Source organism: Silurus meridionalis, chromosome 26 (assembly GCF_014805685.1).
Source record: "Silurus meridionalis isolate SWU-2019-XX chromosome 26, ASM1480568v1, whole genome shotgun sequence".
NCBI lineage: Eukaryota > Metazoa > Chordata > Actinopteri > Siluriformes > Siluridae > Silurus > Silurus meridionalis.
The window spans coordinates 11,678,237-11,703,710 of NC_060909.1; the positions used below are offsets into that span (position 1 = coordinate 11,678,237).

Below are 25,474 nucleotides of genomic sequence, written 5' to 3' on the forward strand. Positions count from 1 at the left end.
TATATCCGTTGTGTGTGAGAAAACAGGCAGCAGCAGTTTAATGAAGGTATTAAAGAGAAACCCAATTAGCAGTGTGAAGCTGATTTCCATGATAATATATGAGTGAGAGAGAAGCTCCTGTGGTGATGTAATGTTGTGACAGCTGATTCACCTCCATTACACTAAATAACTGTAAAATGAGGCGCAACGCACCTCATTAAACAGAAAACAATTCAAATAGTCATCACAGAAATCCAAACAATAGAAACAGTAACACAGATTCTGTAGCGCTCCAGCTAACAGGCAGACATGGCGAAAATCACTGATACTTTCTTGGTCATCAAGACTTTCTAGCAATGTCCCAAAGTGACACATGACACGGTATTTGGAATAAATATTACTGTATTAGAGGCATCTCTCATTTTCTTCCTCCCACCATGTACACCTTATGGACCTAACAGCTTGTGGCTACGGTCAGAGCTGCAGGTACTGTACCCTGTCCTTCAGCTTGCAACAGACTCCTCAAAACTGTTGTTCCATGGTGACTGTATTGGTATTTTTATTCAGTTCTTCACTAGCTTCAACTTTATTCAACTGTCCATACGTTTCCTATTTGGCATTGCCCACGAGTTGTTCGTTGTTAGGACTGTTCTTGAGTCTTACTTTATGGGGCACTGTTGACAAGTGTTTGTTGGTAGGACTGTCCACAAGGTTTTATTGTTAGGACTGTCACAGTGAGATTTTCCTTTTTGGCACTGTCCAAAGGTTTTTGCTGGAATGACCACCTGCAAGGTTTATTTTCCCCTTGTTAGCAATGTCCGTCAGATAGAAAAAGCCTTGCAATGTGGTTGAGAGGTTCTCCCTCACCATTAAACACACGTTCTATCCTTTCGCAATTCAACAGCACTGCCTCACATTCTCAATCTGCATTATCTGTATTTTTACCTTGTTTTTTTCCAGATATAACACCATTTAACCAACCAGCAGGTCTGTGGCTTTGCTCTGGCAAGACAGTTAAGTGTGTTTCCCTTCTATACCCTCATACCATATGCTGTTGAATGCTGAGGCTGTTTTTTTGATGTTGTAGTCAACTCTGAATACAGAGGTTCCTTGTGACTTTTTGACGACTCAACAGCTTTCATGGTTAGGAAGCATGAAATAGAGCATCCGAGTTACATATCTAACTGAAGCGAATAACTCCGACCCAACAAAAAGAGCAAAAGGTTCCATGGAAACATGACTGTAATACAAAGATTGCAAACTCTGCACCAGATGTTACTTTGTGATTTTGTTAGAAGAATCTTTGTGGTTCTCGTAAGTTCCTGGCTGATCATCCAGGCTGAACGCATGTAGGTTTGGGACAGGGCTCTGCTTGGACGCTAACAGAAAGAGAAACTGCTACTACATTACACGTGTATATATATATATATATATATATATATATATATATATATATATATATATATATATATATATATATATATATAGTGAGGAAAATAAGTATTTGAACACCCTGCTATTTTGCAAGTTCTTCCACTTAGAAATCATGGAGGGGTCTGAAATTGTCATCGTAGGTGCGTGTCCACTGTGAGAGACATAATCTAAAAAAAAAAATCCAGAAATCACAATATATGATTTTTAAACTATTTATTTGTATGATACAGCTGCAAATAAGTATTTGAACACCTGTCTATCAGCTAGAATTTTGACCCTCAAAGACCTGTTAGTCTGCCTTTAAAATGTCCACCTCCACTACATTTATTATCCTAAATTAGATGCACCTGTTTGAGGTCGTTAGCTGCATAAAGACACCTGTCCACCCCATACAATCAGTAAGAATCCAACTACTAACATGGCCAAGACCAAAGAGCTGTCCAAAGACAACAGAGACAAAATTGTACACCTCCACAAGGCTGGAAAGGGCTACGTGGAAATTTCCAAGCAGCTTGGTAAAAAAAGGTCCACTGTTGGAGCAATCATTAGAAAATGGAAGAAGCTAAACATGACTGTCAAGCTCCCTCGGACTGGGTCGCAAGATCTCACCTCGTGGGGTCTCAATGATCCTAAGGAAGGTGAGAAATCAGCCCAGAACTACACGGGAGGAGCTGGTCAATGACCTGAAAAGAGCTGGGACCACCGTTTCCAAGGTTACTGTTGGTAATACACTGAGACGTCATGGTTTGAAATCATGCATGGCACGGAAGGTTCCCCTGCTTAAACCAGCACATGTCCAGGCACGTCTTAAGTTTGCCAATTACTATTTGGATGATCCAGAAGAGTCATGGGACAAAGTCATGTGGTCAGATGAGACCAAAATAGAACTTTTGGGTCATAATTCCACTAAACGTGTTTGGAGGAAGAAGAATGATGAGTACCATCCAAGAACACCATCCCTACTGTGAAGCATGGGGGTGGTAGCATCATGCTTTGGGGATGTTTTTCTGCACATGGGACAGGGTGACTGCACTGTATTAAGGAGAGGATGACCGGGGCCATCTATTGCGAGATTTTGGGGAACAACCTCCTTTCCTCAGTTAGAGCATTGAAGATGGGTCGAGGCTGGGTCTTCCAACATGACAATGACCCGAAGCACACAACCAGGATAACCAAGGAGTGGCTCTGTAAGAAGCATATCAAGGTTCTGGCATGGCCTAGCCAGTCTCCAGACCTAAACCCAATAGAGAATCTTTGGAGGGAGCTCAAACTCCGTGTTTCTCAGCGACAGGCCAGAAACCTGACTGATCTAGAGAAGATCTGTGTGGAGAGTGGGCCAAAATCCCTCCTGCAGTGTGTGCAAACCTGGTGAAAAACTACAGGAAACGTTTGACCTCTGTAATTGCAAACAAAGGCTACTGTACCAAATATTAACATTGACTTTCTCAGGTGTTCAAATACTTATTTGCAGCTGTATCATACAAATAAATAGTTAAAAAAACATATATTGTGATTTCTGGATTTCTTTTTTTAGATTATGTCTCTCACAGTGGACATGCACCTACGATGACAATTTCAGACCCCTCCATGATTTCTAAGTAGGAGAACTTGCAAAATAGCAGGGTGTTCAAATACTTATTTTCCTCACTGTATATATATATATATATATATATATATATATATATATATATATATATATATATATATATATATATATATATATATATATATATACATGTATATATAAAAGCAACACTGCTAAACACAACCCTCAAAGCTGAAAAACTCAGAGGAGTTGTTTTCATCTCACTACACACACACACATCCAAACAAACACTGGTCAAGGTGTGTTTGTGTCCAGATTTGAGCACTGGCTTCAAACCCGTCCCTGGACACAAAACAATTGGGCTTAGCAAGCCAGGCAGAAACCAAACAGCCAGACAGCTGAGCACACACACACACACACACACACACACACACACACACACACACACACACACAGACACACACACACACACTTTTTTCAGTATTTGTGACAATCTTGCATTGACAGTAATTCCTGTAGCTAAATCCTGTAGCTATTATGCCTACACCTGACCCTAACCCCAACCTCATTAAAAAGAAAATAAATATTTTGGCTTGTAATGCATGTAAATGCACCTTATTAGCTTTGCGTTAACTTCTGGTCCCGGTGGTAATATTTTACAGCTTTTCACCGCACTTTTTAAAAACAATTCATACATTTAGTGCAGTATTCCGAGCTCATTAATTAAAATGGTTTAAAATGACATGTTTAGAAAGACTTTACAAACACCCTCTGGGAGTTCTGAGGAGGTGCTTTTCAAGGGATGTGTTTCTAAAGCGACTTCCTGCCTTGGTTTGTGTGCGGGTGTGTGTGCGTGTGCGCACGCCTGCATACCACAGACACTAATGGAGTATAATAAGGAATGTAATAAAGGCATCATATGAGCATCCTGTCATCTTGGAGAACAAGCAGTGAGAGTTTTTCCAGATTTATTATTGAGAAGAGTGTCTCCAACAGAGGCCATTATCATTCTCTCTCTCTCTCTCTCTCACACACACACACACACACACACACACACATATACACAAACACATGCGCACACATCCTCTTATCATAAGAGCTCTTATAACGAGTGAGGCTTTGATTTGATAACGCGACACACTGCATGAATTTGATGGCGGACGCAAAACTGCAACACACACACACACACAAGTCCATCAATGCTGCGTCCACACTGTAGTCCACTCTGAGGCGACACAACACTAAATATAACCGTTCGTATTGTTCCCAATTTTGAGCACAAATGATTAATCAGGTTGTTGATGCAAAGATGCCCATATTTCAATATCCACAACCTTATTCCCCCTCATACACTTTATCTCATAGATTTACAGAAACTCATACCAATTTATAGTTCTGGTGCTATAGTGAGGTGATAAAAGGAAAACAGACTACTACATTTCAGCATGATCCAAATAATGAAAGAGCCTTCAGAAGGTATGAAGGAATGAACCGAAAAAAGCGGGAAATAAATTACGATGAAGGTGAGTTGGAGGTGCTTGTAGCTGTGCTTGGTTCAAAAAAGCCATAATCAGGTAGAAATCTGAGCTCTTGGCGAGACCATGTTATGGTTATTGTCACCTCGGTCTGAAGTGCACATTTAGTTTTTTCTTTTTTCTTTTTTTATGACAGAACACACTTCCCTAAAAGAGCACAGCTTGTCGTAGCTGAATATTGGTAGCAGTGAGCTGAAACGCTCACATTACACTGGCAGGTAGGAGGGCACTGGAATATTTGATTGAACACAGCAGGGTTTCGAAAAAAGGAAAAGAAAACACGAAAAAAATAACCTCCATTTCATATCATATTACTTTCACTGTGCTTATTACAAAACCATAACCGTTCCCTGGTGAGAGTTTTCCCCTCAGTGGTGTGTCGGCCTACAGGACCGCAGGGTTTATTGCCACGCACGTACATGATGTACTTATAATGTTATGCCACTTTCTGTAGTTAAAATGTCATAAATATATGGCTTTATTTACTTTAGTCATTAGTATAGTAATATTAATTATCAGGAGTAGAAAACTTAATAACCTGAAATTCAGATGCGTAATTATTACATTTAATCAGTCGACACTTAATTATGCTTGTATTTTATTGTATTAGGCTAAACAATCTGTGTAGTTCCTCATGAGCATTTAATTTAGAGCATCTATAAAAATATACTTAAATAAATAGAGTGATGAATTTGTAATTTTTTTAATGCTCTGTGGACTAGGAACAGCTTTACAATCATATCTGTGAATTTGCATAAATATGCAGTTTGGTAACCCGTATAGTATCGCCATGACATCCACCATCCATCTGTTCATCACTAGTAAACATGTAGCTAATAAACTATTTAGGAACTCCCATCTGATGCTGTAATCATCAAATGTGATTGGTCCAGCTTACTTAATGACATCATACAAACCCCCACCCCCTAAAAGTACTAAGGATGCTTTGGTTGAAGTACAAAAATGTGAATTAAGCTCTCTGTGTGAAAATCTACTCTAAAATAATGGATTTATGCAAATCGGATTCAGAATCTACACCATTTTGGATGCCATCGAGATTTTTAAACATTAAAAACGGTGGCTGAAGAGAGTGAAATTAAAAGCGGGCAGATTCTGGGGACTGCCAGTGATACCATCTCGATTTTAAATTGAGCAGTAACAATATGTGGAGGAGGGCAGCGGAAAATCGATTCGCTTTTCTCGAGGCCGTGGTGAGTTGAAGCCGCAGAGCAGCAGAGCCCACAGCACAGCAAGGGAAAGACCTTGGAAAGATAAAAACATCGCCTTAAAACATTGTGCTGCTGAACGGAATGTGAAATGGCCGTCAGTGTGTTTATTCACATTTACAGAGTCTAAAAGTAGCACTGGTCGGTGCAGTTATTAACTCTTATGCTTATGATATGACTTTAATTTTTCATTAAGTGTGTTAATGTTTTTAACCATTAATGTATTAAACACCCTGGGACTAAACCTATGTTTCTAAACCAACATATTCTAATTTAATAAGGCTAATTGGAATGCCAAAGTCCTCTGGAGTATGAACCGACCATCCTCCTGTGTTTGTGGAGGGAAGTGAAGTTAAAATATAACCACACACACAAAAAATGGAGAAATGATACATTAACATGTTACAGTACTGTATGCATCATTCAAAAGGCCATTCTACTGTATTTCAAGTTATATGTAGTTAACTGTAAAGTATTAGCTGGTGCTTTATTTTCAGCTAGCTAGGGGTTGAGATCACACAATAGGAGAGTAAATAATGGTGTGTAAATTTATTCTTTTGAGCTGTTGCTATAGTCGACTTGATCTGCTTGCTAGATAATCACATTTCTGTACTGTAGGCTATGCATGACTACTGTTTTTTCAAACTGTTTTGACCTAAGTTGGGGCTGCTTGTTACCATTTTTAGACTGGTGGCATTACTGATATTTAATGGTAGGTGGCGCCACTGTGCGTGAGGGGGTATTGCAAATGTTCGAGGCACAAGCAACAAGATTGCTCATTGGACAGTGCGCTGGCTATGTAGCTAAACTTAAATTTAAATTGATTACATGAAGAGGACTGAATTACAAACCCGATTCCAAAAAAGTTGGGACACTGAACAAATTGTGAATAAAAAAGGAATGCAATAATTTACAAATCTCATAAACTTACAGTTTATTCACAATAGAATATAGATAAAATATCAAATGTTGAAAGTGAGACATTTTGAAATGTCTTGTCAAATATTGGCTCATTTTGGATTTCATGAGAGCTATAAATTCCAAAAAAGTTGGGACAGGTACAAATAATAGGCCAGAAAAGTTAAATGTACATATAAGGAACAGCTGGAGGACCAATTTGCAACTTATTAGGTCAATTGGCAACATGATTGGGTATAAAAAGAGCCTCTCAGAGTGGCAGTGTCTCTCAGAAGTCAAGATGGGCAGAGGATCACCAATTCCCCCAATGCTGCAGAAAATAAGTGGAGCAATATCAGAAAGGAGTTTCTCAGAGAAAAATTGCAAAGAGTTTGAAGTTATCATCATCTACAGTGCATAATATCATCCAAAGATTTAGAGAATCTGGAACAATCTCTGTGCGTAAGGGTCAAGGCCGGAAAACCATACTGGATGCCCGTGATCTTCAGGCCCTTAGACGGCACTGCATCACATACAGGATTGCTACTGTAATGGAAATCACAACAATCACACCAAAAAGAAGCCATATCTAAACATGATCCAGAAGCGCAGGCGTTTTCTCTGGGCCAAGGCTCATTTAAAATGGACTGTGGCAAAGTGGAAAACTGTTCTGTGGTCAGACGAATCAAAATTTGATGTTTTTTTTAGTAAACTGGGACGCCATGTCATCCGGACTAAAGAGGATAAGGACAACCCAAGTTGTTATCAGCGATCAGTTCAGAAGCCTGCATCTCTGATGGTATGAGTGCATGTGGCATGGGCAGCTTACACATCTGGAAAGGCACCATCAATGCTGAAAGGTATATCCAAGTTCTAGAACAACATATGCTCCCATCCAGACGTCGTCTCTTTCAGGGAAGACCTTGCATTTTCCAACATGACAATAGCAGACCACATACTGCATCAATTACAACATCATGGCTGCGTAGAAGAAGGATCCGGGTACTGAAATGGCCAGCCTGCAGTCCAGATCTTTCACCCATAGAAAACATTTGCCGCATCATAAAGAGGAAGATGCGACAAAGAAGACCTGAGACAGTTGAGCAACTAGAAGCCTGTATTAGACAAGAATGGGACAACATTTCTATTCCTAAACTTGAGCAACTTGTCTCCTCAGTCCCCAGACGTTTGCAGACTGTTATAAAAAGAAGAGGGGATGCCACACAGTGGTAAACATGGCCTTGGCACAACTTTTAAAACATGTGTTGATGCCATGAAATTTTAAATTAACTTATTTTTCCCTAAAATGATACATTTTCTCAGTTTAAACATTTGATATGTCATGTTGTATTATAAATAAAATATTGACATTTGAAACTTCCACATCATTGCATTCTGTTTTTATTCACAATTTGTACAGTGTCCCAACTTTTTGGAATCGGGTTTGTACATTCCTTAGCAATGTTTAAGAATAGAAGAATCATAAGAATGATGCCTATTTAGATTTTCATTAAAAGTTACGAAGATGGACAGGATGAGAAGTAAGTTAATTAAAGGGACAGCGCATGTAGGACGTTTTGGAGACAAGGTGAGGGAGGCGAGACTGAGATGGTTTGGACATGTGCAGAGGAGGGACATGGGGTATATCGGTAGGTGAATGCTGAGGATGAAGCCACCAGGAAGGAGGAAAAGAGGAAGACCAAGGAGGAGGTTTATGGATGTGGTGAGGGAAGACATGCAGGTAGTTGGTTTGAAAGAGACAGATGTAGAGGACAGAGGGGTATGGAGATGGATGATCCTTTGTGGTGACCCCCTAATGGAAGAAGCCAAAATAAGAAGAAGAATGATGACAAAAATAATTTTTTTTTTCTTTTAAATGTTTATACAGTAAATGTAAGTAAGAATACTGTACATTTACCAACAAGCCCTTGCTCGTGGCCCTTTACTGATTTGTGGCGAAACATGATGCCTTCAATCCCATGACAGCAGGTTTTCTATGTCTAACATAAACTCCAGCATTATCTGTATTATTTTTAACAGTCAGGCAAAGAGAAATCCCACTATAGTCAGAAATCCCACCTGAGCTCAAGCTGGCAAGACCAAAGACACAGGAAGTTACAGCAGCTGCTTTGTGCTGATGAAAGAGCTTCTGTTTCTTGTGCCCTCTCTTCCCCTCTGTTTGTTTGGGTGAACATCAGAAGACAGTTTTTCCACAAACACAAGGCAAAATCACAGAGCCACAAGGAAAGCCACAAGGAAATCAGGCCACTCAGGACAAAAAGAAAACAGACCGAAACCAAACCTCGATCGGTTTAGCACTTTTCTCAGGTGTGGGTTTGGTTGTTGGGCAAAGTATATTTTATCGCTATGAGAAGACGTTATTTTCATACATTTAACTACATTTCCAACTTAGCATATGTTTATAATTGGAGAGGGGCCAGTCACTGGTTTCCCAGGGCCTGAAATCACTTATATAAGGCTTGTACAATTTTATATGAGTATTCCAATCGACAGGATCCTGGAATGACTGACGGTAGCGTACACATTTTGAAATCTTGGATGCTAACAGAGCCTGCTGACCAGTGCTATTGTGTCGAAATGATTTCTGGCTCTCTACCTGCAACGTGGAAAAGGACTTTAAAAGAGATAGATAAAGCAAGAAAGCTTGATAGAAAGACAGACAGATAGGGAGGGAGAGAGAGAGAGAGAGAGAGAGAGAGAGAGAGAGAGAGAGAGAGAGAGAGAGAGAGAGAGAGAGAGAGAGAGAGAGAGAGAGTGTAAACTTCACTGACAGTTCGTTTGCTCCCTAAAAGAAGTGTACACTGCTTGTAGGCCCCTGCAGGCAAGCCGGGACTGGGTGAGGAATTCAAAACCAGTTCATAATTCATCTGTTTTTAAAAAGATCATTTCTTATACAGAGCCCCGACAGCAGCAACCTCAAATCTTCACTTATCTAAAAATGATTCCCATCTTTGTACCCTAAAGGTAATTTAACTCCGAGTCATCCTGCACTCTGTGGGCCTTATTCTACACACACCACACCAATAACCACACACACACACACATCTTAGGAGTTGAGGCCACATATGAACTTAAAAACACACTTCACAGGTTTGCGGAGTCAAAAGCAGATTTGCCTTCTGACATTTAAGTGCAGACTCCATCTAACACTTCTCTCTGCTTTTGTTCTCAGAGCTTTAAAAGACCGCAAAACCGAAGCTGCTCACTGCATAACACTCTAAACACACACACTTCTATTTTCACACATGGCCTCTCCAAGACAGTCCTAGCTGTTTACACTGTGAATATTCCATTATGTAAACTTAATGGGGTATGGGTCTTCATTTGGAGTCTTTAAACACTCCTAAAAGGTTTTACACAGTGATGTATTTATTATAGACAGAATGCTGGAATTTAGTTATAAAGGGAACAGCATTTTTTCCCAACAATTTTTTGCGAATATTTTCAAACAGAGGAATATTGTATATTGTAGGAAACCGTTTCCTGCTAGCTTTAGTTTTCTGTCTAATCAAAAATCAACCATTTAGTGTGGACGCAACAGAGGCACGGGACAACTAAACTAGATTCATTATGTGTTTGAGTGATCACAGGGTTAGAACGTGTTCTGCAACAAACTTCAGTCAGATACATTTGACACTATTTTTCTGTCAATGTATTCTGGATTGGAGGGAAAAAATATATGAAAATGGTGATATCTCTGGTTCTTCCTGTGACACTGATTGTCATGTGATCTGGTTTTACCCAATCCAAAAGGTCCAAAGGGCAGAATTTCAGATACTTTGTATTTTTTAATAAAGGCTGCATTTCTGTCATGCTAAATAAATGACTGTTTTCTGTCCTATATGCTAAGAATCTAAATCTGTTCCTGACTGTGGTGTTTTTCTAGGTCGATTAACTTCAATGCAGGACATCCGAGTGCAGAAACACTAAACTGCATAAATTGCACAAAAGATAATCGGGTCTCATTTATTATAGTGGGTCTGGAACATGTACTAAATTTTGTGCACCAGATAAACACAAAATAAATAGGTATTTATCACACTTGTGTATGAACAGCCATGAGTGGTCACTCATTGGTTGAAGCTTTGAATGAATAATTGTCCGGTGACTGTGGAGGCCAGGTCATCTGGCGCAGCACCCCATCACTCTGCTTCTTGGTCAAATAGCCCTTGATGCCTTCAGTGTGACTCTACAATTTTCATAGTTTTCATACTTTGAATGAGAAGGTGTGTCCAAACTTTTGCTCTGTACTGTAACCCAAATTCTAAATGGTTATGTGTTTGCATGGCTACATTCATTTATTCATTTGTCTAAAGAACACAGTCAAATGGCCATATGCAGTAAACAACTTTCCTTTTAAAAGCACAGTGCTGTTTGTCTCAGGTGGCATGGAACATGTCAAAAGGGTTCCAAAAGATGAACGTTACCAACAATGACATAACAGATGCTGTTTTATAAAGTACAGCTTGGCACTTAAATGAGCAATTTGTCACATAAATAAATCTGATATACGTGTGTGCATGTGTGCGATTTATATCAGCAATTAAACCAGAAAACTTTGCAATAGCTGAAGAAAAAAAAGAAAAAATGTCGTTCTGGAAACACAATTTATTGCAGTGTGAGAGACATGAATGAAGTTAAGAAGTCATATCATTTTTCAGTTTTTTTTCAGTTGTTTGGGAAATGCTCTCTCCAATTTTCCCTTCGAAAAGCCCCAATAGCGAAAAGCCTTAAAATAGACATCAACTATTAGATTCCAGTGATGCTAAAAACACATTCCTCCCTCCACAAAACTGACAATATTTTATTAATCAGAACACGGATTTATTTCGTTGGGGGAACAACCACGACTACTATATTATTATTATACTATTATCATTTCAACTATTTAGGTCCCCTGGTGGTCTAGTGGTTAGGATGCGGTGCTCTCACCGCTGCGGCCCGGGTTCGATCCCCGGTCAGGGAACCAACCCCAGCCACTCTTAGTGCCGGTCCCAAGCCCGGATAAATGGGGAGGGTTGCGTTAGGAAGGGCATCCAGAATAAAAACATGTGGAGGATCTGCTGTGAGACCCCTAATGGGAGAAGCCGAAAGAAAGTTTTTTATCGTTTCAACTATTTCATTAGCTCAAATATTAACCATAAATCTTTGGAGAGGAAGATCTTGAGTGGCCTGCTATACAGCTCTGACACCTTCGAGATGAATTGGAACGCTGACTGCACCCCAGGTCTCCTCACCTACATCAGTACCTGCATTTCATATCACCCTTGTGGCTGATGAACAGAAAAAAAAGAAAAGCACAGGAAGTACTAGTGATCATAGAGTCCTGACTCTAACTGAAAACCCCACTGAACATCTTAATGATTTTCCTGGAGAAAACTTTATGGAATGGTTTGACTCTGCTTAATCAAGTAGAAGATGCTGGCCAGAAAATGAATGCAACTCTGGACAGAAATGTGTTGTTGCATAAGGTTATGGAAAAAATATCACAAATGCGTACCACAGTGTAATAGACAGCAGGACATGTAGATGCTTCACAATGGCACATTTATCTGCTAATACACTTTTACTACCACTAGGGATTCTTAAATACATGAGAGCAAGAGCGTGCAAACACACTAGTGATGGGAAGATCGGATCATTTTAGTAACTTGGTTCGTTGACTCTCGTTCACCGAAATGAACAAATCTTTTGTTTTGGAGTCATTTAGTTTATTTCATTCCTTTGACCAAAAAGGAAGCTATGCAGTGCAATGCATTGAGTGCATTACATGTCTTGTGTATGTAATGCATGTGTATGTATTCATCATTAACACACACACACATACTCAACCTCTTGTACACACACAACTTGAGATATTCCATCCAATGCATAAAACCGTGCACAGTTAGAGTGAGCAAATACTGTAGAAAAGAACAGGACTGAAGAAAACTGTGGAGTGAAAGATCAGTGGGCTGCTTCCAGAGCCTGAGGGTCTGAGCTTACAGTTGGGAGCAAAGCGTGTCAATGCAGTGTGGCTAAACATCTTTCCATAGCTGGAGCGCAGCAAATACTGAATTTCTGCAAGGCTGTTTCTGTTGTACAGTGGGACCTTTAATGCTACAAGAGTGTGTGTGTGTGTGTGTGTGTGTCTACATGACTCCCACAAAAACTAGTCCTTCATGTAGCGGTTTGGATCGCATTATACACTCAGTACAAATGCTAACTAACACTCTAAACAGGCTAGAATGAGTGATATGTAATGTTTAAATGTGCTCCTGAAGGCCTGTCAGTACATATTCATTTATTTGTTTTAGATTCAGAAAATTTTGTTTGGTGTGTTACCTCATTTTTTACCATTACATTTAAACATCACTTTTGTGGATTAGAGGGTGATGCCAAGAAGTTATGCTAAAAATGAATAAATGAAGCGGAACAACATGACCATGCCATCAAAAGTGCACCAGCCGATGTAAAACGTGCCAGCGCGCGCTACAGTTATTCTAAAAAGAAAATCACCTCGAATACGAAAAAAATAAATAAATTCTCTTCATAATCTTTCCGTTCTGGTGTTTTTCATATTGCAGTGTGGGCTGAAGTGCTCATGTTTAATGCAAGTTAGCTCTGAAAAAAGGAACGCTAAACACAGATGAGTCAGCTGCAGCAGCCAAATTAACAGAGTGAAGGTGTGACTCACCGGAGGCGTTCTTCAGGTAGCCGTTCGAGTCCACTGACGTGTACATGACATATGGACCAGGCTGATTCACACCGAATGGCTAGAAGCAACACACACACACACACACACACACACACACACTTATTAAACAGACTTCAGTAAAGCCAGCAGAAGGATACAACAATACAGTGGTCATGCACTCCATCTGTTAGAAAATTAAAGCAAAACAAACCAACAAAAGATTTTTAGCTTTGACCAGGAAGACCACTGTTTTAGAAATTGTTATAAATAATTATTATTTGTAATAATAATTAAATAATTAATAATAACATAATAATAATAAAAATGTTTACAGTGTTTACAGTGCCTTTTTATGTCTGTGCCGGACCCCATCATAGAGTAGTCACTTTTCTTGACATACGACCTGATGGACTAACGGCCGTTTGTTCGGTTCCTATCTACGTTGGAAGTTGGTGTCCACCCTGTATATTAAAAATTGTTTGTGGACACCTGGGAGTCATGCGAGCCTGAAACTTTCACAATCTTAGAAATGTTTCACCTCCTCTGGCTCCACTGAAACATTTCGTTTTTATCTCCGTCTTGACTCGGACCACTCTACTGACTATACAATCGCGGAGTTCAACACAGGAGCATGCTGCGGCTGCTCCCTGTGCAATTGTATGGACAAAAACATTGTGGACACCTGACCATAAGTGTGTTTTTTGGAATATCTCATTTTACATTCCCCATTTGCTGTTTTAAATACCTCCACTCTTCTGGGAAGATGTTCCACTTTATTTGTGGGTGTGGAGATTTGTGCTGATTCAGCCACAGGGGTATTCAGGTACTGATGTAGGGTGAGGAGGCCTGGGGTGCAGTCAATGCTCCAATTCATCCCAAAGGTGTTCAGAATGGGTGAGATCAGAGCTCTACAGCAAGCCACTGAAGATCTTCCACTCAAAAGCACATGTTTATGGAGCTGCTTTGTGCGCTGGGGCATGGTGGGACAGGTTTGTGCCTCCAAGTTAAAGTGAAGGGGAAATTTAATACTTATGCATCCGAAGACATTGTATACAGATGTGTTTAGGAAAGAACCACATATGGCTGAAAAAGTCAGGTGTCCTAATATTTTTGTCCATAGAGTGTATTTATGTTTTTTTGTTTTTTTTACTATTTAAATTTTTTACTAAATACATGCATACTTAATTTTTTTTTTATTTAACAATAATACATTCAACAATCTTCTATTATTAAAACAATAAAAATACAGTTAAAAATCAATAATAATTTATTAACAAATTAATGATTTAAAATAAATTTTTTCAATGTTTACATATAAACATGATTGTAAAAATAAAATGAATATATTATACAATTTAATGCTAGATTATAGCATATATTCGCTCCTAATTATTCATTACATTTGTCGAATGTTCTGTGTGCTGAAGAGTGGGTCATGTATAATGGATATGAAAAGTCTGCACACCCCCAGTTTAAGGATTTTTCTGACATCTTCTTGGTTGCATCCTACTGCAAGAGCCATGCAAGAGCTACAACAGCATCAACAGCATCTCATTGTTCAAAGTTAATGCTCAGGTGAGGGCTACAAAACAATTTCGAAGGCAGCAGATATCCCATGGAAGTCGGTGAAGACAGCCATCAGCAAGCGGAGAAAATATGGCACAATATGACATTACTGAGACGTTACTCAGAACGGGACGTCCCTCCAAAATTTGATGAGATGCTGAAGGTGGTCAGGGAGGCTGTCAAAAGGCAACTTTAAAGGTGCTGCAGCTCTTTCTGGCAAGTACTAGTTGCTCCTACCATGTGACAGCTATCTTCTGTATTCATCAGTCTGGGCTAGGGGCCAGGGTGGAAAGCCACAAAAAAAACAAAAACAAAACAAAAAAAACCCCACAAGCCTGGCTAAACTTAGCAAAAACAAAAACCCAGTCTGCCATGTGGAAAATTGTCTTATTGTCTGGTGTGACCGACTTTTTGGTCATAATTAATTTTTGGCTCAAAAACAACAAAGCACATCAGCAATCGAATCATATAAGTTGCAGCATTATTGTGAGCAGTAGGGCTTCAGTCATGAAGAGCTCTGAGTACCCATCAATTATGGCACAGAACTTTCTGACATCTGCTAGAAAGCTGAAGATGAAGAGGACGTCCAGCTTTCAGCATGACAACAATCTAAAATCAACCCCCTCAAAAAAGAAAAATGTCTTCACCCATCCAGAGTTTAGCCATGATACCTAAAGAAAATCTGCAAAGGGAGAAGATGAGTGGCAAACTATTCCCCGAGTCAAGATGCTCCACACTGAAAGACTCTTATCCACAAAGTACGCTGTAAACAAACAAAAATCCAAGGATGCTTCAAATAAGTATTAGTTCAGGGGTGTGAATATTCATGGTGAAAATTTGAATATGCTAATTGTTTTATTCTTTGTTTTGAATTACAGTAAGCTGCTCATATAACATGGGTGTGTAGACATTGTGTATGCATGGTGTTCATTTTATTATTTTATTTTGAATGTTGCAGCTAAAATAACACTAAACATTTCTGTAGTTTTTAAAGGAAAAAATTATTAATATCCAGTTTTGATACACAATTTATCATGATCTTATATCACAATATTACCAAGTCTAACTTTTATGACTTTGTTATGGCTTAAACAATGACACTTAAAAAAACAAATATGGAAAAAAAAAGAGAGAGAGAAACAGACAGAGAGAGAGAGAGAGAGAGAGAGAGAGAGAGAGAGAGAGAGAGAGAGACATAGAAACACACAAGAAGATGGAAACATTACTGTTGTCGTACCTACAGATATAACATGGGTGTGTAGACTTTTAGTAACTATTGGGTTTATTTTATCTTCTTATTTTTAATGTTGCAGCTAAATGAACACTTTAAACATTTTTGATTACATTTTTTTAGATTTTAAAGTAATAAAAATACATTTATATCTGCTTTTAACAAAATCAATCATGATCTTATATCACCATATTACCCAGTGCTACTTTTATGACTTTGCTACTTAAACAATAAATATGACAGAAGAAGTACGAGAGAGAACGAGAGAGAGAGAGAGAGAGAGAGAGAGAGAGAGAGAGAGAGAGAGAGAGAGAGAGAGAGAGAGAGAGAGAGAGAGAGAAATACACAAGATAATCATATTATTGTTCTGATTTTACTATTTCTGATTTTTATTTGTATGGACGTAGGGATGAAATGGAGATCATGGGATCAAGGGCAATTTAATAATTAAATGTAAAATCAGTTTTTGCTAAACTAAATTTGCATTTACATGTATGGCATTTGGCAGATGCCCTTATCTAGACCGACTTATCTTATTTACAACATACAACTAATCAGTTGAGGGTTGAGGGCTTTGCATCCAATCTGATGATATTTGTGTCAAACTGACCTGTAGTTCCTCTAACTTGAAATTGTGATGAATCACACAGTATATCAAGACATCTCCAAAGCACAGCATATAGAGAGCATATTAAATGAGGTTTGTGATCATGGTTGGAGCTGTAGATCTTTCACACAGGGGGTCGTTGCTCATGTATGGCCATGAGGAACATTTTACTGTCTCCGAAGGACAAAGACGGCCATAAAAAATGATGGGCAGATTCAGTGAAACAGGGTTTATAGGGTATTAAAAGAAATAGACAGACAGACAGAGCAAGATGAAGTGATGATAGAGAGATGGCTGGAGAAGAGGCTGATGATGATGGAGGAGTAAATATTACAGGGCAAAAGAGACAAACTGCATCACATCCATCACGAGTGGAGAGGGCGATGAACTGAATAAAACAAACAGAGACGGAGTGACGGAGGAGTGCGCTTACCTTCACTTTGTCAGGACAGTCATTGGAGCACAGGCCACTGAGTACTGAGAGAGAGAGAGAGAGAGAGAGAGAGAGAGAGAGAGAGAGAGAAATTAGTTATTTAGTTATAATATTGTTCCTATTCATCTCTTATCTCAGCATGATGGCAGAGTGTGTTGAAACACGCTGAGAGAAAAGCAAAGGGAATCACATTACAACCACAGTAATGTCGTGAAGAGGTCTCTATAAGTGTGTATAAGGGGGATGTTACCGTAGTTCACACCTAATGAAACCAGCACACACTCCATTACACGACACATTTCATATTACGACAAGCAGCATCGATAAATAAATCATTCTCATTACAACTAAACCTTTATGTTACAATCATCACACTCTCATCAGTGTGTCTCTCTGTATATGTATGTATATTCATATTCATATATATATGTGTGTGTTAAGAAAGAGAGAGAACGTGTGTATGTGTATGAGAGATAGCGGGATAGTGAGAGAGAGAGAGAGAGAGAGAGAGAGAGAGAGAGAGAGAGAGAGAGAGAGAGATAGCAGGATAGTGAGAGAGAGAGAGAGAGAGAGAGAGAGAGAGAGAGAGAGAAGGAAAGATTCTGTAAATTTCACAATGTTAATGTTAAACGCAGTTTAGTACAAATGTACACAATAATTTAATTACATTAAATATAAATTACATGAAAAAGTTTAAAATTAATTAAATTACATTTCTGTAGAAAGACATGAAATACACAAGGATATGTGTATCGTTTCTTTTTTAATGTTCGGCCGAATCAGATTTGAGTTTTTTTCCTCTTTTTTTTGGGACTCTGTGAAGATAAAATGGGATCAATAACTATTTCGGAACTAAATCTTTGGCTGTAGTCACTAAAGTCCAATCAGACTTGGTAAAAAATTGACCTGAACTTCATCTAACTTTTGAGATGGAATTTTCTCAGGCGTGGAGAGATATTTAATTTGAATCAGAATGGAAATGAATGTTCAATTAGCATCTGAAAGGGCTGAAGAATGGCTACTTAGTGAAAGGGGGTGGAGTCGAGTCTGACTGCTCTTCACTGCTAGTGTATGGTAGTGAGTGTATTCACTTATATTTTTAGGATACACACATGCACACGGCAGATATTTGTAACCGAGGCACAATCAGGACGGCTGGATATGATGCATTAACACTGGAATGAAAGTTAAGAAGAACTGAAGCAGGAATTAGAATTAGCGAGAGCGAGATGAAAGCATTACGCCGCACAAAGACTAAAATCAAAGCACACGAAAATGTTCAGATATTTATAGCTGGGGAAAAAAATGATGAAAGTCATAATTTTCTCACTCTCTGAAGTCAGACGTTTGATTTCCAGAAGAACGTTTATCAAACACCTTTTTATTCTTGGAATGAAATCACCTCGTCAAATAGAGTGAACTGAAAGTATAAAGAAAGCATGAGGAAACCGACCATGTTCATAAGATCTTGTCACCTGAGACGGACCTGGCGGAAGACGATGGAGTGTCGTCCTTCATGGATGAGTGAACGAGGACGCGCTCTGATAAACAGTCCTCTATCTCTCTTCTTCTTGTATGTTCTTTAACCTCCTATCGTGGCTGTAATGACATCACGGCTGCCTAGATTTGTGGTTGTGTATAGGACAGAACAATGCACTACATTTTGTTGATGTTTACATCAGCGTATTGGACGGATTTTATCCAAAGACGATTTGAAACTTCAAATGCTTGAGTGTGCACTGAGGATCGAACTTAGGTTTGGTTGGGGGTGGGGCTTAGAACTCCAAGTTTGCTTTTAAACCAAACAATTTCACCATCTTCGATTCATTTGCTGTTTTATTCTATTATTTTCCTTCATTGATTAACATTCAAACAGTGAAAAACATCACTTTGGGGATACAATGGCACGTTGGCACGATGGGACTTTTTTTTTTTTTTTTTGCTTACAATGATAATTACACAGTGCGAGTCCTGAAAAAGTTTGCCATTACCATAACAATCCGTTTCTCTGCATCACGAAAGTATAAAACATCAAGTAACACAACGGATTGCACCATGGTTTTGTGGATCATTCAATTCAATTATGATTTTTTTGTATAGAGCTTTTAACAATGGACGTTGTCCCAAATCAGCTTTACAGAATGCATTAGATTACAAATATAACTTTTATAAAGTTATAAAGTTTATCCCTAATAAGTTTATCTTTAGATTACTATTATTCTTTTCCAATTAGGGGTCGCCACAGCGGATCATCCGTCTCTATTTCCCCCCTGTCCTCTACATCTGCCTCTTTCAACCCAACTTCCTTCAGGTCTTCCCTCACCACATCTATTATCCTCCTCCTCCTTTGTTTCTCCCACCGATATACCCCATGTCCCTCCTCTGCACATGTCCAAACCGCCTCAATCTCGCCTCCCTCACCTCGTCTCCAAAACGTCCTACGTGTGCTGTCCCTCTAATAAACTTGTTTCTAATCCTGTCCATCTTTGTCACTCCCAATGAAATTGAGACCAACAATATTCAAAAATTAACCTGAACATTCCTGAAACACTTAAACTAGCACTTATTTTCCATTTGCTTTAAGTCTTTATGTATAAAAAACCAACAAAACAAAACACAGATGATGGTATTCTAAGTCTGCAACCTAGTAAACCTAGTATTCATTCATAGAGACTTCAAAGCACTTTTGTACATCGCTCTGGATAAGTGCATCTGCTAAATGCTGTAAATGTACAGTGATTGTAAACGTAAATGAACCCATCCTCATCTGGGTGATCCTAAATGTCCATTCATTCTAGATCCATCATCGTTGAGGTTATACAACACCTATAGAAGTGAGCTGCACATTACCATTTTTAAGAAAACCAACTTTCTGGATCACTACCATCATCACAAAGTGTTCACATCAAACAAATCAGTCTATTACTTCAGTAATGCCGAATCTGGTCACACACATGGTGAAGCTGCAAATCGAAGTTTTCTCATAGAATTGAACATTTCTGACACTGCAACCAAAATGGCGCCTCGGAATATACTCGCTGCATTTTATTCATTTTAGAGTCTTACAGATTTAAGTTTGAAGAATTGGCATCCCAGATTGTTGTAGTTGCCTGCCAACCTTACTGCAACCATGGCAACGGAGAACTGTGTCCCTAACTACAAAACTAAACAGAAACCGGCTTCATCGTCCTTAATCACATCAGTGCGTCGTTCAGGTGCCGACTTGTACACTTCACTCGAGCGTCAAAACGTTTCTCGAAATTCAGATCAAACGGTGGATGAATGCGCACAATCGACACTTCAGAGGATCTGGAGAAGGCCGAGAGTGAAGACTGTGAAATTGGAGATTTCACATCGGGCTGTTCTGTTCCACATCACTGAACCAAACAGTCAGAGACGGTGCGTCAGATCAGTTACGACACACACAGACCCTGCTGGGGAAAAAGACCCCTCGCTGCTGATTTGATGTGTAAAGTCAGACCTAAGATCGGCTAGTTGTTCTCAGAGGCTTCATCTATTTCTTCACCAAAACTGATCTGTGAACAGTGCAGTGTACTGAGGAGTTTTATCTGCTCAACAGCCAGTGTTGAAAACAAGATTTCTGCCTGGATTTTACACGCCCATAAGAGAAATGTTTGTATTTGACATGAGTGTGTTTGTGTGTACATGCTTTCAGTACCATGCTGCTCGTGACAAAAATAATCAACCGAGGTCGAAGCCATGCATTTTGTGCACACAAGCATCGCTGTGCCACTTGCAGATTGTAGAAAGAGACATTAATATTTATATCATAATCACACAACCAAGCAACGGAATAAAGAGCCCTTAGCCAGATTCATGCTCTTGGATTTGAACTGGATGAAGCAGAAACGCAGAAAAGCAGAAACGCAGCTGTTCACACACAAAGAATGGCCTATTTAACTGAGGTCTGTACAGTAGAGTGAATCAGTGTGTTTATATGCATTGATTGAGGATAACTTTATGCTTAGATAAAGCTATTTAAAATGACTTTTAATAAAACTTTCACATCTCACTGAAAGCCAATTCTGCTATATGAATTTATAATATATGGGCTTTGTGAAACACCACACTTCCTCATTATACCTGTCCCAAATCACACACTATACACTATATTCCTCACACTGCTTTATCCTCGAGGCAGCTGTATTAAATGTCAAAAAATACTGGAAAGCGTGTGAGAATTCTGCGGATCTGCAGAACACATATTGATTGCATTATGTGCAATGACTGGAAACGCAAAAAGAAAATCCAGAAGCGGCATGTTTTCTGTGCCAGGTTAGTAACAGGATACACTGCACACTGTGTACACTGAGTGTGTAGCAGGGCGCTAATGGCTTTCGTTATTTTACAACACAAATGACAGTTGGGATAAGCATTAATAGATACATACAACCTGGGATTATGCATTATACATACAATAGAGAACAGAACTCCCTCTAAAAACTTTTCATCCTAGATGGAGTTTGTGGTGTAGTAGCATTTTCGAAAAAACATGACTCCATGTCTGTTGTTAGAGCTGTTATTGTGATGGATCAGCCTCGGTGATGAGTGAGCATGTGATAATCTCTGTGATTAATCAGTATCTACGAAGGATCAGTCTCTATGATGGATCAGTTTCTATGATGGATCAGTCTCTACAACGGAGCCGTCTCTGGGATTGGTCAGCCACTACGATGGATAGCCTCTACGATGAATAAGGCTCTATGATGGATCAGTCTCTATGATGGATCAGCCTCTACGATGGATCAGTCTCTACAAAGGACCAGTCTTTACGACGGAGCCATCTCTGCGATTGGTCAGCCACTACGATGGATCAGCCTCTACGATGAATAAGGCTCTATGATGAATCAGTCTCTACGATGGATCAGCCTCTGTGATGAATCAGACTCTATGACGGATCAGTCTCTACGATGGATCGATCTCTACGATAGATCATTCGCTATGATGAATCAGTCTCTACAATGGACCAGCCTTTACGATGGATCAGCCTTTGTGATGAATCAGTCTCTACGATGGATCAGACTCTGCGATGGATCAGCCTCTACAATGAATAAGGCTCTATGATGGATCAGTCTCTACGATGGACCAGCCTTTACGATGGACCAGCCTGTACGATGGATCAGCCTCTGTGATGAATCAGACTCTACGACGGATCAGTCTCAACAATGGATCAGTCGCTATGATGGATCAGCCTCTACTATGGATCTGCCTCTGTGATGAATCAGTCTCTACGAAAGAGTAGTAATCTCTACGATGGATTAGTCTCTATGATAGACCAGCCTCTACGATGGACCAGACTCTGTGATGGATCAGCCTCTCTGGTGGATCAGCCTCTGTTATGGATGCAGCCTCTGTGATGGATCAGACTCTTTGGATGGATTCTTTGTTTTTAACAGTCATCTTTTGTGATTGCTCGATCTCTGTGATGGCTTTACATCTTTAATGTTGTAGTGATGTGTTTAATCTGCTGCCTTTCTACATTTTATTGGTATATTCTGAGTTTCACAATCAGCCTGAGTATTTTGCGCTACTGATAAGCGAGCAGGACGAGTCACAGGGAACTGACCTTCTGGGCTAATTTTCCATCACTCATACTACAGTACACTGTGCTTGCTATGGATCTGCTCAAGGTAGGGACAATTAAGGAGGTTTTGTGATTTGGAAAGTTGAAGAGAAAGCCTGCTAACAAAATGGAAATCTATAATGGTACAGATACAGGCACTATGGTGTATGAATAAATTCCAGGTTTAAACGTCACTCTGAGTGTAAATAACCAGCAGTTTTTTTGTTCAGCAAAACCCTTAAAAACAGGAAAGTGACCAAGCATTTGGTCATCGGTTCTTTGTTCATTTACATACGCAGTGTATCAAAAAACGGAAAACGTAGATTCCTGCATCTTACATCCTTGCTCCCTACCTTTCGAGCGTTGATCCAGACATCTGTTAGTCCTGTGATTTTTTTTTCCAAGCAATGTCAAAGGCTAATGTCTGTATCCAAAGCTTTCTAAAAATACAAAAGCTGAGGAAACTGAGTTGGAACACCGTGAGCAGATGTTCCTCAACTGCATCAATACACAGAGAGAAACATATTCAGCTTGCTATATTTTAACCAATTCTGCCTACGGGTGTACGCACGCACACACACACACACACACACACACACACACACACACACACACACACACACACAAACAAACCACTGAAAGCAAATCTGAAATAGATTCACCATAAATGTTATGGTACATGTGCTACAAGCTTAGGGGGCAAACTAGTTAACTCAAAAAAAAATAAAAAAAAAAAAAACATTTTAAAATCCTCAGCAGTTTTCACAACAATTTTTAAGTGCAGATATACAAGTTGTGTCTCAAACCTCGAACCCATAATCGCAGCAGGCGATAGAAATATACAAGGGGCGGGGCTTGTGGCACATTACTGTACCTAGTTCTTGTAATGTGCTGTTCAAGCACTTTTTTTATTAATTAAAACATATTTAACTCATAACATTTAATGAAACAAAACAAAGTGCCAGATGAATACAACATTATGATTATATTAAACTAAATGAAGTGCAACTTGTCATCTTCTGGTGCCGTCTTATCTTCTGTTGGAGAATTCTAATTAAGCATCTGCACGCTATGTTATTAAAAATCATTTATATCTGACATAAACTATTTTTAAAACTCATTATACACTATGTAGACAAAAGTTTGCCGACACCCGCTCAAAGAATTTGTATGTGCTCTTTTGAACGTTCCATTCCACATTTAGTTCCCATATGCTGTTATAATAACTTTCACTCTTCTGGTACGACGTTCCACTAGATGTTGGAGTGTGCTTGTGGAGATTTTGTGTTTATTTAAATACAAAGGGTGTTAGTAAAGTCAGGTACTGATGTAAGTGAGGTGAGGAGGCCTGGGGGGTGCAGTCAGCGTTCCAATTCATCCCAAAGGTGTTCAGTAGTGTTGAGGTCAGAGCTCTATAGCAGGCAACTCGAGATCTTCCATTCCTACCCATTTATACCATGTCTTCATGGAGCTGGCTTTGTTCACAGGGGTATTGTCATGCTTGTACAGGTTTGGATATCCAAGTTCAAATCAAGAGAAAATATAACACTACCACATCCAAAGACATATTATGCACTTGTTTGCCGCCAATTTAATGATAAAAGTTTAGGGAAGAATCGTATATGGCTGGAAATGTGAGGTGTCCTAATTCTTCCACAGTTCATTTTGAGTTTGTTATGTATGTCTAGCTATGACACACTGAAGTCTTTTTATCAACCATGATGTTCTGTTTGAGTTTTTTGTAGCCATTGTAACAAAGATAGTAAGGGAGTCATATGTGCCAAGGCAGTACTATAAATAATTTCATTTATAGCCCCTAGTTCTCAAATAAGACATTTGACCCTAAAAACACTTTTTTATGCTTTTTAAAATGCTGTTTTACATTTTGATATACTGGATCTAGAATGTTTTTTTCTTGAATGCTACCAGAATGCTACACATCACTGCAAGTCCCTGTACTATGAAGTCAGTTGTAGCTTTTCCTACTACAATATTGCCACTGTATCATTTCTCCCGATCACATGCACTCTACTCTCTTCACTTTCAAGTCAAGTCAAGCGAAGTCAAGTTTATTTCTATAGCGCTTTTCACAACAGACATTGTCTCAAAGCAGCTTTACAGAATAGAACAGTTAAGGTGAACGGTGTGTGTTTATCCCTGATGAGCAGCCATGGTGACTGTGGCAAGGAAACACTCCCTTAGATGTTATGAGGAGGAAACATTGAGAGGAACCCATCCTCATTTGGGTGACATCAAGAGTGTGATTATAGTCTTTAAACAATACTGGAACTATACCCCAAACACTGGAGAGTGAGAACTCACGGGTGGTCACTTCCCCAAGTCACTCTGTATTCAAATATATTTGCATCTTTCTCAACTTAAGTGCATCATAGACATGCCCACATCCAATCAACAGCTTTTGCTGCGATCGATCGTGACTCCTGAAGTCGCCAGCTCTCAGTGCAAATGATCTCCTCTCACTCTGTCACTGCAAATGTGTGCATGTGTGAATGTAGCTTAAGTGTAAATCCTTAAATCCACTTTACACAATATTCCACCCGTCACTATACAGTGCTAAAGAGCACGATATCGAGTTGTACGTTTATCTATTAAAGCCATTCACTCGTCCTATTCTAAATGTCATCTGCTGCACGTGTAGCTGCGTGTTCTCTAAACGAGCACTTCTGGTTTCTCGACTCCCTCTGTTCCTGAATCGATCTGCTCTTTATTAACTGCCCT

General features: G+C 39.3%; 1 protein-coding gene across 1 annotated transcript in view; it reads right to left on the reverse strand.

Moving 5' to 3' along the window:
• itfg1 (integrin alpha FG-GAP repeat containing 1) overlaps positions 1-25,474 on the reverse strand; it is a 164,720-nt gene that overhangs the window by 13,872 nt on the left and 125,374 nt on the right. Inside the window, exons 13-14 of the mRNA XM_046840410.1 lie at positions 17,152-17,195; positions 13,315-13,393 (exon numbers count right to left, since the gene is read on the reverse strand). Coding sequence (XP_046696366.1) covers positions 13,315-13,393; positions 17,152-17,195 — 123 coding nt within the window. The remainder of the gene's footprint in view (positions 1-13,314; positions 13,394-17,151; positions 17,196-25,474) is intronic.